This window comes from Falco rusticolus, chromosome Z, assembly GCF_015220075.1.
Source record: "Falco rusticolus isolate bFalRus1 chromosome Z, bFalRus1.pri, whole genome shotgun sequence".
NCBI lineage: Eukaryota > Metazoa > Chordata > Aves > Falconiformes > Falconidae > Falco > Falco rusticolus.
In genome coordinates, this window is record NC_051210.1 from 80935233 (window position 1) to 80951167 (window position 15935).

The window sequence follows — 15935 nt, forward strand, 5'->3', positions numbered from 1 at the left end:
AGTCTGGAGGTGGATGCTCTCCAGAGCAACCACAGTTCTTCCCAACCCACAGCCTGCCTCAGTGCCCAACAGCCCTCCTGTACAGCTGAGACCGCTTAGCTCCTCGGCTGCAGGACAGTTCCTCATCCAAACAACAATTTCATTTGTCCCCTACTACAAATTATTTTTTTATTTTGACAGACCCTCCTCTACCTCAATGCTCTTTGCTATTCATCCGACTGCTTACAAAAATACATGGCAACAAATTCTGAAATCCCTTCACTATTAGACAGCAGGCTAGGTAGCAAGCATTCATTCAGCCCTCAAGTGGACCTGGCTGAGCTTTTACCATCTATACTTGTAGCACAGACAAGCTCAAGCTTCATCTGCTTTTGCTAGCTTTGGGACCAAGCACATGAGGAAGCACAGCACAGACTCACAGCACGACTATCTGTACGCAACTTAGCTCAGGTCCATAAAAAAAATTCATTAGGACCTGTACCTGAACTAACATCCCTTCTGTCAGTACACAGTCCTCCACAAACCGTTAACTCGCATTTCCTCCAGCTCCCAGATCTCAGCAGTGCCTGACACTGTTTCATGGCAAGATAAATTTTGCTCTTCTCAGAGCTTCAACAGGATGAAATCTTACTCTTTCTGAGGAGCCTCTGTTGCTTGAGGAATTTTATTTTATGTTTAACCACAGGCTCCATTAGTGATTCCACAAGAAAAAAACCCCACCAACACCCAGCTCTAAAAGCCCTGGGGAATCCATGCTGAATAACAGCGCCCCGCCCCCCCCCCCCCCCCCCCCCCCAATCTTAACAGCATAAGCACATCTTTTTCTCAGCTTCACTTTGTGAATTCATTATTTTGTGATCAACTCTTCAAGGACGTGCAACATAAGCAGAAGAGACAGGACTTCTGAAATGTTTTTGAATTCATTATGCATTAGCTATATTTCAAAGTAATTCATGCATTTAGACAACCGAAGCTTACCTGTATGCTATTCCCTCTCCAACTGTTTCATATCTCAGACGAGTTCGGAGCATATGGCAAATAACCCTGGGGCGTCTGCAATTCCCTGGTCCAGACTATGGCTATACAGCTCGACCTGCCTCTACTCCAGCTTCCCTGTAAATTGGCCATGTGCTTGAGGCTCCAGCCTCCCTGTGTAGCTACTCCTTGATCAAAGGTGACCACCTGCCCAGACAACTTCTCTCAACTGATGGACAGCACCCATCTCTTCAGCCAACGATAAACTGCAATTGCTGGCAACCTAAGTTTAATAATCTTCTACGCTTGGTGACACAACAGCTGGTCTTGGAACTCTACTTCAAAATGAAAAGGCAAGTAAGACTTTAAAGCAAAGATAAGTTCTAAAAATCAAATGGTAGCAGGTACACATTTCTCATAAGCTCAATTAAGTCACAAAGCATGCTTAAGTTTTTTTACAGTACCTTACTACAGCTTTAGACAAGCAAGTAGCTAGATGCTGTTAATAGAAAAATCAAAAGCAACAGCAGCTTTGTTTGGACTTCCACTGTTGCAAATTAAAAGTAAAACACAGCAGGGCTGGAGCACCCATGTCCATTGACACTTTGGATCGTATTCCAAAAGGAACAGGACAAGCAACTAGGCTCTACTCAACTCATTCTGACTACATCTTCTACACGAGGAAAAAGGATCAAGAGCATCGAGGTCTGATATTACATATCCATTGTCATTCATTTTTCTTCTGCCAACTGACTAGATTTCATCCTGATTACAGTTAATGAAACAACAGCTAATGTAACATCAAAGACTGTTCTCAGCTTTGAAGCTTTGATTCTACTTTTTGTAGCTGTGACAATGTAGCACTAGAAACTTACTCCACAAACTGTGTTTTCCCAAGAGAAGAAACTGCAACCTTACTTATGAGGAATTTTTACCCAAGAGATGGAAAAAGGACCAGCATAACTGAAGGTTATATTTAAGTGGCCTCCTTTAATACAGTTCATGATAGTTATTTACTAGCCAAGCTTAAGTGGTCAGGAAAACAGACATTTCATTAATATTTTCTTCATAGTAATAAACTTCCAGACCAGTTGCAACTTAACTCCCCGAGCCGGTCCTTTCAGAAGCACTTTGTAATACAGCTTGCATGTTACTTGCTATACATGTAATTCTTTTAACAAAGACAGTACCTCACTGACTCTTCAGAGCTGGTATTTAAGCTTCAGCATCCCCAAAATTAGGTTACAGTCAAACTTGTTTTGGTAAAAGGAGCACTGCTTCATACTCAAGTAAAACACTGTGTGGGTGGAGTATAGTGAAATCCTGTATTTCACAATATTTTAACTCAAAACCCAGCTGCAATAAAATTTCAGTTTGCAATGCTAAAAAAAGCTGTAACCACAATGAAGTATGACAAGTTTGAAGGTTAAAACAAAACCCTTAGTTCACTCTGCCAACAATTTAGAGCTACAGATGATTATCAAACCCCCAAACTTCACACCCTCCCACTTCAACATGAAAAGTCAAGTTGGACACATGAAAATAAAGAGCTTCGTGAAGCATGGTAGTTGTCATTTCTTTTTTTTTTTTTCCTGTGTAAATTAGTTTAAAGCCATTATTCCTAAACATCTAAGCTGACTACTCTGACAGCACCCAAGAACCTTTTAAGGTAGATATTTGTGCGTACTTTTAAATCGGACACCTCAGCCCACAGTCTAGACTCTTTACCACAGAGCAATCCAGAGCTCCAAATTCCTCTCCTTGCTGATTGTACAGGGAGCTTGAAGTTAAACTATCTACACTGCATGCCTGCAGTCAGTCGCAAGGAGGTCAAGTTCTGATTAAGCACAACATCCTGAAAAAGAACAAGAAAACACCACAGCTCTTACCACGTTCTAGATTTGTGTAACAGCACCTGGAAGCCAAAAGACTCCGTGCAAGATGCTAAAGTTAACAGCAGAAAATTCCTGTTGAGTGAGTTTACCATCTAGATGGGAAACATGCACAAAAAGGGGAAAACACACAGAGATGATGCTCCACTATCAATTCTCACAATTTAAAGGTGCAGGAGTCCAGGCATCTGACACTGTTCTCAAAGCCTCAGCCCTGAAACAACTTCTAAATGAAGCTGGGTTTTCCTTTGGAGGGGGAAGGGTTCTGAAACATCAGCTCAGTGCATCCAAAGCTGCTAAAAGGCTACTCAAATATTTTTTGGCTCAGATGTTTACATCAACTACCTGTTTTTTAATTACTTGGCGTTGGCAGGACTATGAAAATCAAGCTCAGACGGGGCTAGTGACAAGAGATAGATCAGAACCCAGGCACATGGAATCCCAGTCCAAACTTAAGGCAACAGTTACATACAGAGTTTTTCCAGCTTCATGATACAGATAAGCAGCTGGCTACCCATACCTAAAAGTATCTCCAAGCTGAGTCCTCCCTGCTTGGTAAGTATTTTCTCTAACAAAGCAGCCTCAGTGAAAAAAATAATTCACTTTTAATTTGTACTTTGGACATCAGTACTTTGACTGGCAGAATAGAAGAGGGACAAAGTCATGTTCCTTACACACCACAGGCATTGTGCATTAAGATCCTTGAGCTGGCACGGGTGAGATTTTGAGGAAGAGCAGAACAACAGTGGGGTAAGACAGAAAGGCACCAGATTAAGAAACGACAATAGGTTAAAGCTACTCAAGCACTGCCAAGGGCATTTAAATGAAATACATGCAAGCAAACACTTTGAATGCAGGTAAGTTCTCTTGTTCCACTAAGCTGTGGCTGAAACAGTAATGGCAGGAGAGAATATTTTAGTGGTACTAACAGAAGTGAAAAAAAAAAAAAAGTGACTTCTACACAGGCTGAGATAGCCTTGCGTGCAGGCAGCACCACAGGTCCACAGATAATGCCTGCAGTGTCCCTGCACTTACCTGGAAGTGTACACGCCAAAAAAGGGTACAGCCAAGGTTATTACCAATGTTCAAGGCAAAGCAAGTAATATTGCCATAGCTGAAAGAACACATATAGAAATCCACAGTAAGACGACTACAGAATTAGGTCACCCAATCCATTCAAGTTGCAACCTGCTCAATAAATGCAGTGGAATCTTTCACCCAAACAAGTCTCTCTTATCTAAGTGTTTCACAGGTGAAAGTAAACATCTGAGCTAGCAGGATGTAATTTGATCACAGCAGGGAAAAAAGCAAGTGCTTTAATAAACCTGAGCTAGAGTAGAAGTCTGCATTGCTAAAACACACACAGATCCAGAACCTCCACAACAGCTGTGTAAGAAGTGATTTAACATCTATATCTTTCCAGCCACAACATGCAGGACACTTGTGCCATTTATTTGGGTGGGTTGGACTAATTCCTAACCTTCAACAGAAAATATATACAGCAATTAAAAAAAAACAACCACCATGAGAATTAAAACTTTTATTAGTGTATTCACATATTAGGCAAATGCAACACGCATGAAGCTTATTTCTTAGGTTCACAAGTTCTACCAATACATTAGTCTACTGGTAAAACTAGCACAAACTGGTAACTGCTTTGCCAATTTTTTAAAGGTGTCTGGCCCGCTTTTTCAAGGCTTGATTTTTGGTATTGCTTCTATGCCCTAGTCATTATGGCATAAAAATATCCATCACTATCATCAATTCAGTCAACCGATTAAAAGCTGTAACACTGGCCACATTTTTGTTCTCAAAGCTAAGATCACTAGCTGTACTTACAAAGTACAGTACTAGTGTAATGGATGAAACAATGGGAAAAACAGACAAAGGCAATCCTGCTACTGCCACAATAACAAAAGAATGACAGACAGCTAGATCACAAGATTGTTAGTAAGATGTATATTTTTCAAGTCAGAATAACCCTTCTATACAGTTTCCCAACCCTTCCCCAACCCAGACTTATTTTTAGAATATATTTCAGAATATTTTTAATATGGTGCAGCTGTAGTGTCCAAGGGTTCACAATAACATGCACTGTCACGAAGAACCTAGAAGTCCTCCTTCGCTGGTCATACCTCAGCGACCACTATCCTAGAGGTTTTGCAGAAGCAACTACTTTTAATAACAAGGCCCATTATGACATAATGAATGCGTATGATCTGGTATGCAAGTAAGCTACACAAAGCCACTCAGATCAGAAATTTAAATTGTTACTGAAATATGTTAGGAAGCTGCATCTACTTAAAACCTGTAAGAAAGAGTCTAGTTTACCCTGGGAAAGGATTTTTCAAGGTATTTGGCTCCAAAAACTAAACCCCATGATTTTTAGTGACATCTGTTTAGTGAAAAAATAGAGATGTAAGGGGTAAGCCAATAACCTTGTGTACTTAATCCAGTATCCAATGCTACAGTAGATTCTCATTCCATGAGAAAAATCACTGATATCAATGATTCAAGGTACAAAAAATGTCCCAAACTAAATCAATGCCAGCAATACTGCTGGCAACAGATGCATCAACTCAGATGGGTAGGGAAAAGTAGACTCCTAGTGTGATGGATACTCAGAATTTATAATATGAATTCATTTTAGGCCCCATTAGGTATATAAAGTGTCTTAAGATTTCACAGATGAATCTCAAGACATTTCTTTCCCTTCCAATGGAGGGATTTTCTTTAAGAAGGCAGCAAAAAGTTAAGCTTTTCTACAAGGAAAGTCTGCTTGTTATGTTTAGGACAACTCGAAAACCTGCTTATATAAAAAAATACAAAAGAATAAAGGAGTAGAGTCTTGGAATTTTATGAGTGATTTGCCCCAATCAAAAAAACAAACAACTATTTATGGGAACTAAAATGTAGAACAGCACAATACTGTGATATTTGAGATCATGATACATTACCTGTACATATACTTAGCTATTCATGTTATTGATAAACCATTAGGACACTCAATTATATACCCAATAAAAACACCATTAAGAGTCTTTAGAACTGTCCCTTCTTCGTTCTGAAGAAGGCATTTCTATACACTAAATTTTCATCTAGTATCAGAGTATAGGAAACAGAATCCACAAGGTGCTTTAATTGATGAGACCTCAAGTGCTGTTTTTCTTTCTTTTTTTAAAAACCTTTTTGGATAGTAAACAGTTCATGGGGACCACACACAAATACTACGACAGACGAGATGTTATATTAAGTCTGTTGATTGGACTCTGTATTTAGCCCACTGGTAACGGAGGAAGGAGTTTTACGACATGCTGGAGCAGCGTACTGAAGGGGAGCCCATCTGAGTCAATACTTTGTCCAACCATTGTAGAGGTCCATTCAGATGAAGTTCAATCCAACAAGGAGTGCTTGTTACTGTTTGCCGCCTAGAAAATAGAGAATAGGAAAGTCAGAAAGCAGCTTTGACTGCTATGAAGGTCTCCATCATATGATCAAATATGATTCCATCCATATCTACTACACAAAGATCAAAATCTGCAACCATTACCATAACTGTTAATTATCTTCTTCTATATACCTTTTTTCAGACAGTGTTTGAAGAAAATGGGGGTAGGGGGGTGGGGGTGGAACCCCAACAAAAAAAACCCCAAACACTCCGTATCTGTAAGACACATGAATTATTACATGCTTTTCCATAATACATTGAGAATATGCTGCTCTGGAGAGTAAGATAAGAACTGCAGCATTTGCTTCAAGTACCACACCAAGAGTCTTACTTCTAAAAAGAAATCAAAAAGTGAAGATTGTCCAACCAATGCTGTGTTCACATCACAGATCACTGTGTGCAGCTGTATCTCAACCTTCAAAGAGTCTGTATGCATAACTGAGTTTGAATTTTGTAGACAACCGCTGAGACGTATGGAATAGAAACACTTGGCTCTGCACTGTCAGCATGGCCAAACAGCACAGTACTACGGTGATCAGAAAGTCTGGCTTTTTGAAGCAATTGACAAGATGAAAGTATAAGAAAACTGCTAGATCTTGTCAGAAACACAGTGTCAAAACACAGCGTGTGGTTATACTGTGCTAACCGATGCTATCTCAAAGGAACACCAACCTTTCTCTGATTTCCTGTAATCTTAAGCCTCTACATGTGTTCTGTATTGTAACACCCTCACACGATTAATTTAAGTAAAAACTGTTTCCCTTGCCTTCTATATAAACTTGCCCATAGTTTCCCACAATAGATGCCCTTACTTAAACACCACATAGAAAGCCTCAGTAAAGCTGAAGCGCTGACAACCATAAAAGCTGCCTTCACTCTCCCATATATCCTTGTTTCAGAGATCTGTTATTCAAAATTCTTCCCTCTCATCCAAAGTCGAGAAATCAGTATTGGACATACTCTGTCTGAGAAATCCTGTTATTTCACCGTACCCACTGCAGGCATGGGAGTTTTCCCAAACTAGACAAGCAAGACTACTGTTGCTAAGCCAGTTTTTCCTAGTAATTCTATCTATCCTGAAGTCAAAGCAAAGAGGCATTAAGATTCAAAAGCAGCAGATTAGTCAGACACAAACCCAGCCCCATCACTTTTATTGTGGGCACTGCAACCCTTCGCTTTAAGGTAATCTGTTTATATAAACAGAGGAACTGAAAAGGCAGAAAAGTTAAGCCAGTGAGAGAATGGATTTCAAGAAGGTGTCTGTGGTTTCACATTTTCTAGTAGAAGAAAGCAGCTGGGGTCTGCGTTCTCTCAGCACTCAAAAAAATTTGTTATCTTAGCCCTGAACACCTATGCCAAAACAAAATGACCCAACAGAAGAACAATCTAAACCACAGGAAACAATTCCATTTAGTCTTGAATCCTCTCCCGACGAAGGAAGTTCATTATTCCACTGCTGTCAACTCCCGAACAATGTGTTCCACAACACATTTCCTCAAAATTTTATAACTGGTTCTGTTCAACAACCCTGGCTTTGCACTACGCTGGCAAAAGTTGATAAAATAGTGACAGCCACTTAGCATCAGTCTCAAAGCTAAAACTCTGCCTATTCTACCCATGGATTTCCAGTTCATTTATCACTAAGTCTCTTTGCTGTAATTACCTCTACTTAACTTCCTTCAGAAGATGATCCCAGACTTGGATAGTTCCTGTGCTAACATGAACACTCGACTGCTGATCTGAACTCCTACCACCATCCTCAGTTCAAGCCAACACATAGCGAGCAAAATGCTATAAGCTCTTTTGCCTACCGAGCTTATAAATGTACCACCTTGCCTTACCTGCACATTTACGAACATATGCCATATGCCTAAAATGTAAGTAACGCTTTGACTTTGCCAAAGCCTATTCTGTAAGAAATGTTTTTGACATAACAATGAAGCATGGAAGTTTTAACTGGAATGACAGATTTTACAGTGCTTCCTGGTCTATTTTGACAACTCAGACTACATTCATTTAAATTCAAGTTTGTTTGCAGGAGCAACCTCTTCTTGCTTTAATCACAACTGGAGCATAACTTACAAGTTTTGTCCATCAATAATTTATTAGCATCATCTTCAACAGAGATGCAAAGAAACTAGATCAGCATTATGTCAGGAATCAGTCTCTGTGCTGTTCTGGCAGCATTTCCATTGCAGCTTTTTCAATCCTATGATCTCTGAACATAGGATTGTTAAGTTTACACACTAACAACCAACATTCTCCCTCCCCAGAAATAACTTTACCACAAGCCTCCCCCCACTGTTTCAACCCAGCACTTACACTCCATTCACTTCAAGTTGTCTCCATATCATCTGACTGATTAAGCCTTTCTTCTGTTCCGATTTGAATGTTGTATTTAATTATGCGTAAGTGTATACATACTCCTTTTAAGCCAAATCCAACAGTTCTTTAAACTTGAGCCAAATTCTTTCTTGCGTACCTCTTGCTAACAAAGAGCTACCAGTTTATTCCATTACTCAAATATCTCATTTCATCTAACTAGGCTTTTACAAAACTGGCTCCATTTCACTGAGAAGCCTCCCCTACATACTGATGCTGCTATTTACATATATGTATTCCCAGAGCAGATAAAATAATCAAACCCCCAGGATTCACAGTGGAACCTATATGCCATTATTCAACTACAGAAATTACATAGGTTTTTTTGGAAATCATTATGTATTGCAAAAGGGTATTGATACATCAGCCTTCATTCTTTCAGTGGACAATTTCTAGAGAGGCTTATGGGACTTGTTTAAAACCACATGTCTAGCTCTCCAAAATAAATTAAATCTTTAATACCGCTCAGTTAGAAGTCAATTCCTTTCCTTCCCAAGTTCCCATACTACATTAAAAATAGGCACTGTCCTCAACTATAAGCTCTTAGTTTGTGCTAATAGACAATACAATTGGAATCTATTCAAAAGCAGATAAAAGACTATTTTTTCCACTCAAAAAACTGTTTTTAGCGGTTTTATTACATAAACACAGTCATCTTACTTCTCCAAAGTTTTTTCCACTACAAGTTCCAAAATATTTGCCATCCCTTAAATGTGTGTTCTCCAGCTGTTTTATTCTGCCGGACGTACTCCAACTGACTCCAGTTCTTTCTGTCGAGTACTATCAACTGCATCCCACACCACAACCTAACAAACTCCTTATACTCCATATAGAACAGGACAGAGACAGAAACGACTGTATGTCTAAGAAACAACAAATAATCTCATAGCAAACTGAACTTTCTAGATGTTGTCAGTGATTTCACCACAATAAGCAAGAGGACTGAGCAAGGAAACGGAACTGTGACAACATTCCTTGCTCAACAGCTGGCTTCAATGCAATACCAAAATCAGTTTACTGGTCTTTATGAATTAGGACGTCCATAGCTGAGGGGGAGAAAGAGTAAAATATGGGTTCAACTCGCAGATGGCAAGTTGAATACAATACAATAGCAGTAAGAAGTCTGTATATATGGCCTTCAAGCCAGACAAATAGTGTATTAGTGAAAGAAGAAAAATTATTAGCTTTAAATTTAAAAGCAGGTTTTTTTCTTACCTGTATTCAGCTCCCCATCCTTTAACAAAACTCATTCTTATGGTACACATTCTAGTAAGCTGATAAACTGCTTCAAAACCCTGATTCACAGATTGAGCCAGAAGAGCAGCAAATTCTTGGTTATTAAAGATTTTTAGATTGCATCCTATAAAGAAAAAAAAAGTCAAAAGGGTACAATCAATAAATACTTGTGTTTGCTACACAGAAGCCCGAGACTACAAAGAAACTATCAAAAGGAAAACGAATGTCATCTATCGAATACATTCACTGGGTATTTTTACACAAGACCTTTGGTAGGCTACTAACCTGGTGGAATTTTACACACAGTTGCAGGATGCCAGCCATATCTTTGATTACAGTTGGGGCTCTGAACAAAAATCGCGCTATCGCTTAGGCACTCAGCAAAAACTTCTCCACCAATGTAATAGAGACGTACTCCTCTTCCTGTAGCAAAATTCAAAAGGACTCTAGTTATCTAGTTATATATATATAGTTATGATATGACCCAAGCAGATTAAAAAACAAGGAAGTATTTTGTTTCAAGAAGGCCAAGGTTTTTCTTTACAACAGAAACAGAAATCAATTATCTACAGGACCACACTGCTGACCTGACAGCTGTAGCAGGAGCAGAACACAATTAACTTGCATTTTTCTCCCATGAACACACAGTATTTGAAGGAGAAGCAGAGTAAGTTTTGGTCGAGAATGAGACAGAGTTTTCTAGCCATGTAATGGCTTGTAACCAAATCCAAGTCAGGGAGCAGTGTCCATTACCAAATAACTTTTTCACCAAAAGAAATACCAAAATTGAAATAAGATTAGATTCAACAGAATTAAAACTTGTGCTAATAAAGTGTTGCATGTGAAGTGGCACAGGCGACTTTGGCTAAAAAGGAAAACACAAGGATACCACTTCAACACTCTCCACTTACACCCACCCACACTATTTCACAACCCACTGCATATCCCTTCTCAGTACTACTTTGACAAAAACAACAGCAGTTCATTTACCCTATTACCAAAAAATACCCATAAGAAATCCTATTGTTCACTTTTAAATTGTGATCTTGTTCTCCCTCCAAGTGGAAAAAAAAAATATCTGCATGCATGGTTTATTACTAGCAGAAGTATGGTAAGTGATGTACAATTGATCTCTCAAAGAAAACTGTTTATGATTCACAGGTCCTCTGAAGGCCAGTTTCTCTTCTCCTTTTTCTTTAGAACTATTTTTCAAACAAAATCTAAGGAGCTTTCAGTTTCTTTATAGAGCAGCTCACGTTTTTGCTTTTTCTCATCATTGACCATTTTGATCAGCCAGCACAAGTATAGCCTGGGTTTCTGCATATCTAAAATTTTATTAGGAAAGCATTTGGATTTGGCATCGAAAGAGTAAGAAGGTTCTACACTAAAGAGGCTGAACTTCTTTAGTAAAAAAAAGTAAAAATAAATTCTCATGAATGTTGCTAAGTAAAAGAATCCAGAAAGAAAAAAAGTAGTTTATTGAAGAATTTAAAGCCAAGATGCTGCATTGTGGAAAATAATAATCTTTACTATTACAAAGAAAATCTTAATCATGTCAAAACAGTGTGTTAGCTCAATGGCAGCTTTCAGAAAAGAATTCAAGTAATAGCAACGTCCATCCTGCATCTTAGAATAAGCCACATGTTAAAATTTGTAATTAAAGCTTAAGTTTCAGTTAAAAGCAACTCTAAATATAAATGCTACCCAAGTCAGAATGGTCCAACAAGGAGCCTAAAAGCCAAAAACCTGCCCCTTGGGATGCTTTGGTGCATCATCTTTTTCCAGGAGGCAGAAAACAGCAATGTGAGCAACAGAAATCCCATACAGTTGAGTGGCTTCCTCCTGTGCCACTAGCAGCCTGACACCTGTGTGACTGCTGCTGCCACCAACTTGGTGACTACTGATTGAGGAAAGGCAGCTCCTCTCAGCTTCAGCAATCAATACATCTCTTCCCAATTGCAACTGGCTGCGCTAGCAGTGGCTGCTACATTTTTCCCTCATTTCAGAAGTGGTGACCTCTGTGTCTTTCCACTTCTGTCCTTAACAAGAGACACCAAGATCTCCTCAGCAAGCCTAATGAGAGAAGTTCAATGGCTGGCTGCGCAAGGCTGAAAAGAACCCCACACACAGATTTGCCCATCCTACCTGGATCATTCCAGAAAATTTTATGGGCTAAAGTGAAATTAAATAGTTAAAAGATCAGAGATTTTTACCTATGTGTCGCCTTGTCATTTCCACTGTAGCATTTCTGTTTACATTGGAAAGCAGACCTAGACAAAATCGTTCTGAATTTGATGGATCTGTAAAGCCATCTACGGTCAGGGAAGGCTGTGATGCATGGAAGGTTTCTCCCACTCTTTGATTCAATTCATAATATGCTATTGAACACCAAAATGCAGGCTCCGAGTAAGTAACTGGTTGCAAGTCTAAAAAAAATTTTAAAAAACAAGCTTAATATGGAATTTGAGGCTGAATAGCTGCATGGATATTAGTCTCTTTCAGAAACAACAGTGGCAGTCTCCTGCAACTACTCAAATTGTATTTTGCTTGCTGTCATTTTTACCTACCTAAGTAAACAGAATGGAATTCAATATTCCACACAAGCAAAGGAGAGGGGAAGAAGGGGTGATCTAATCTGACCACAGCTCATTTAGTTCAGTACTTGCATTTTGCTCAGCAAAATGATTAAGCTAATGTTGCCATGGGTGCCAGATATTGAGACATTTCTGTTGCCTTTCTGTAATTTGCCAACATTTTGGCAACATTAAACTATCAAATATGAACTGCACACAGGAAAAAATATTAATATGAAAATTATGATCTCTTGATTACACTAGATCTTCCACTGTCTCTTTATCTAAAGGCAGTTCTAAGCTCTCCCCTACAAAAGCTCAGTATCTTCCCTGTGCATCTTCAGCTTTTCCTGCCCTGCTTCCCCTCTTTACCTACTCTAATTACTTACTCAGTGTTCTGAACAGCACTTTCCTGTCACATCCTGCCACCATTCCTTAAACAAACCCAAGGGAATCTGATCTTCCTGAGGCATTTATAGAGACACAGCAATGGCACCTGATCAAAGCAGGTGGGCGACTACTGTGGGAGCAACAATTGTGTTGTGGTTACAGGTGAAACAGTACATGAGAAGACCAGCAGCACACACGTACATGGGAGACTGCAAGTCTGGGCAGCACTATGGATAGGATATTAATGCTAATGTCCTTTAAAGGATTTATAATTGCTATTCCTGCACACACAACCATATTATTCTTTCTCTTTGCTAGAAGCTCAACAGTTACAGAAATAGTTATTAACAAGTTATTAACCCAGCCCTGTTATGTTTATTATCAGCAAGCCAACCCAAGAGTCTCCTCCTAATAGAGCTCTTTAATTTTAAAGTATATTCTCATTTTTAATGTCATTATATATAACGAAGGGTCATCGCACACACAGAAACAATTAAAAGTATTTCCAGCTTACCCAGGCTATGATTAACTGGGGAGAGAGTACTAGGAGACAGCTCTGCTGGAGATCCTGTTGAAGCAATACAGATTGTTTCAGAGCAAATTATTCTCATTATTTAGATGGCTAGGTATAACCATTATCTCAATATAGGTTTACATTAAAATTCTCTGGAATGAGAAATCTTATAAATCCTACAACCAGTTTTCCAGCATGTCACATACTTATTCTGAATTAAGATTACATTTAATTTTTCAGACTCCTGGGAACCTGTGCCTCCTCATAAAGACTCAATTAACACCTTAGTGTTGTATTTGGCAGAGCTCTCACTTCATGCACACTCTGCAAACCTAACTTTATTTATGTACTTCTCCAGTGAGAAGGGTAGTGATTTCTTCCCAAATTCAGTGAAAAACAGCTAAGAAAAGGTGGACAACACCAAGCAAGATACTGCTTATATTCTCAAGGGAGAGGATTTCTCTCTAGAAAAGAGCAAACTGGATTTCCTCATTTGAAGAATTTTTTCTTTCCTGGAAGAAGGAAGGAAAAACTGCAGAAAAACATGAACTATCCAACACAATTTCTGCACTAGTAGGCGACACACAGAAAGGCTTTGCACAGGAACATTCCTACAATGACTGCCAATGTCAGGCTTTTTTAATTAAGGTGCCTATTGTCATATAGCAGGAAAATATTGCAGTTCTTACAGAAACTAGCAGTTGATTCCAATTAACTGAAAAAGGTTAACATTAGCTAACTAAACACACTCAAGTCTACCAGCACATAGCAGGAGGTTCTTATCCAGCACATCAACTGTGCTCTGCCTAAGTCTAAGGCCAACCAGATAATCTAGAAACCCTTCGATACAAAGGCACAAATGCCTTACTACTCTTTCAATACAGCCTTTCATGTAATAATTAATTTGAAACATGGCAGAAGCGCTAAGGCTGTCAAGAGTTAAGAGACAGGATCTCAAAATGCACCATTTCTCTAACTTGTTTAGGCCAACTGACATTTTGCTTCAATGAAGCCATTTCCAGAAGGTAAACTTAGGCGTAGGTTGAAACCAGTCAGCTATTAAAATCTATTTTAAGGCTTTCTGATGAAGACTTAGACCTGTGTGCCTTTGTTAGAAAACCAAAGAAATGTACTTAATATGGCACAGAATGTCTTAAAAGCAGTCCCCTAGCAAAAAATTCTTTTGTTCACAAAAGATTGAAAGTGATATTATAAACAGAAAACACCAGGTTATACAGAGGGCTACTGGCATCACTGTTTGGGCTGAATTCATGCCGCTGTGCAGAGGGATCACAAGTAGCAATCCCAGTGAAAAAAAGCGTTACCTGTATCCATGCTTTGGTTCAACTGCTGGTCACTTGTTTCTCCATCTTCGCTGATATATCCTGGAGGTGGTGTTTCTGTTAAAAAAATATATTAAAAAAATAATCCACCTATTGGTTCAATGACTGGATAAATTTGTAAGATTTAGCATTTGGGGTTTCTGTCTGTAAGTCTTCATGAGCTCCATATGATACATGAACAGTGAATGAGAATTTCATTTTGCTGTCCCTTCTTCCTTCCAGTAAGACTTCAAATGCATTACCTGCCTTATTGTCTATGTAAAATGTATCATCGCTGGTATGCCAGTCAATTGCTCAAACATGTTATATAATTAACAGATAATCCTTGTTTGTTCCATTTAAGACAAGACACTTTCACTACAATGAGTAACAATTTTGCAATTGTGATCAACAGCTTTCACATTTAGTAGAATTACAAATGAAAAAAACCATCTGGTGACTTCTACCAAAAAAACCCCTAAGCTGTTTTTATGTAGTATAATCATCAGATCAGATACCCCCCCACGCCTTATAGAAGTTGCTACACTTAAAGGTTATTTTTCAGTTCAGTCCCCAAAGCCATTTTTCTTCAACGCCCAACAGTTGATCTCACTCATTAATGATAACTGTATTATCTAGTTATGCTGCACAAGCTCTATAATTGTTATTATTGTTACTTCCAAGCTCTATTAAAACTATCATTTAGTCTTTTATCTAGCTTTCTTTAAAGATGGGAGTTTCACAGATCAAAGTAAAGTCAGTAACAAGTTTGAAGCATTCCGATACCAAAACCTGTGTTTAACTCCACAGAAATATCTTAAAAGCCCAGGACAGTATGGATGTAACTTTTCTCCATTCAAGATGTACTTTGTAATCCTGATAACGAGTTAACCAATAGTCTTTCAGGAAACAGTTTTCTTTGAACTGGGCAAATGCCCTTTCCTATAAATTAAAGGCAAAACCTGGATTTCTTTATTGAAAGTGTTTGAAGCTAACTATCTCTACAATCATCTTAGAATTGTCTCTAATACATCCGAGGGATTAAACATATTTAATTACATTACCAAACAGCAGAAATTTAAAGATAAAGCCTTTCGCTTAAAAGTTAACATCAAATATCATGCCTGAGATTTACAGCAATATAATAAGATCAGAAGGAAGTCGTTGAGAGGAAACTAGATTAACTCAGTTGATTAAATAAAA

The 15935-nt window shown here is 38.6% G+C and overlaps 1 protein-coding gene across 2 annotated transcripts in view; it reads right to left on the reverse strand.

Annotated features, from left to right (window-relative positions):
- Positions 1-4392: 4392 nt before the first annotated feature.
- The window catches only part of SMAD2 (SMAD family member 2), a 52716-nt gene continuing 41173 nt past the window's right edge, over positions 4393-15935 (reverse strand). For both annotated transcript variants that reach the window (XM_037373825.1, XM_037373824.1), the window contains 6 exons: positions 14736-14810; positions 13411-13464; positions 12147-12359; positions 10219-10356; positions 9913-10057; positions 4393-6295 (listed from right to left, as the gene is read on the reverse strand). In XM_037373825.1, the coding sequence (XP_037229722.1) occupies positions 6172-6295; positions 9913-10057; positions 10219-10356; positions 12147-12359; positions 13411-13464; positions 14736-14810 (749 nt within the window). In that variant the 3' untranslated portion in view covers positions 4393-6171. The remainder of the gene's footprint in view (positions 6296-9912; positions 10058-10218; positions 10357-12146; positions 12360-13410; positions 13465-14735; positions 14811-15935) is intronic.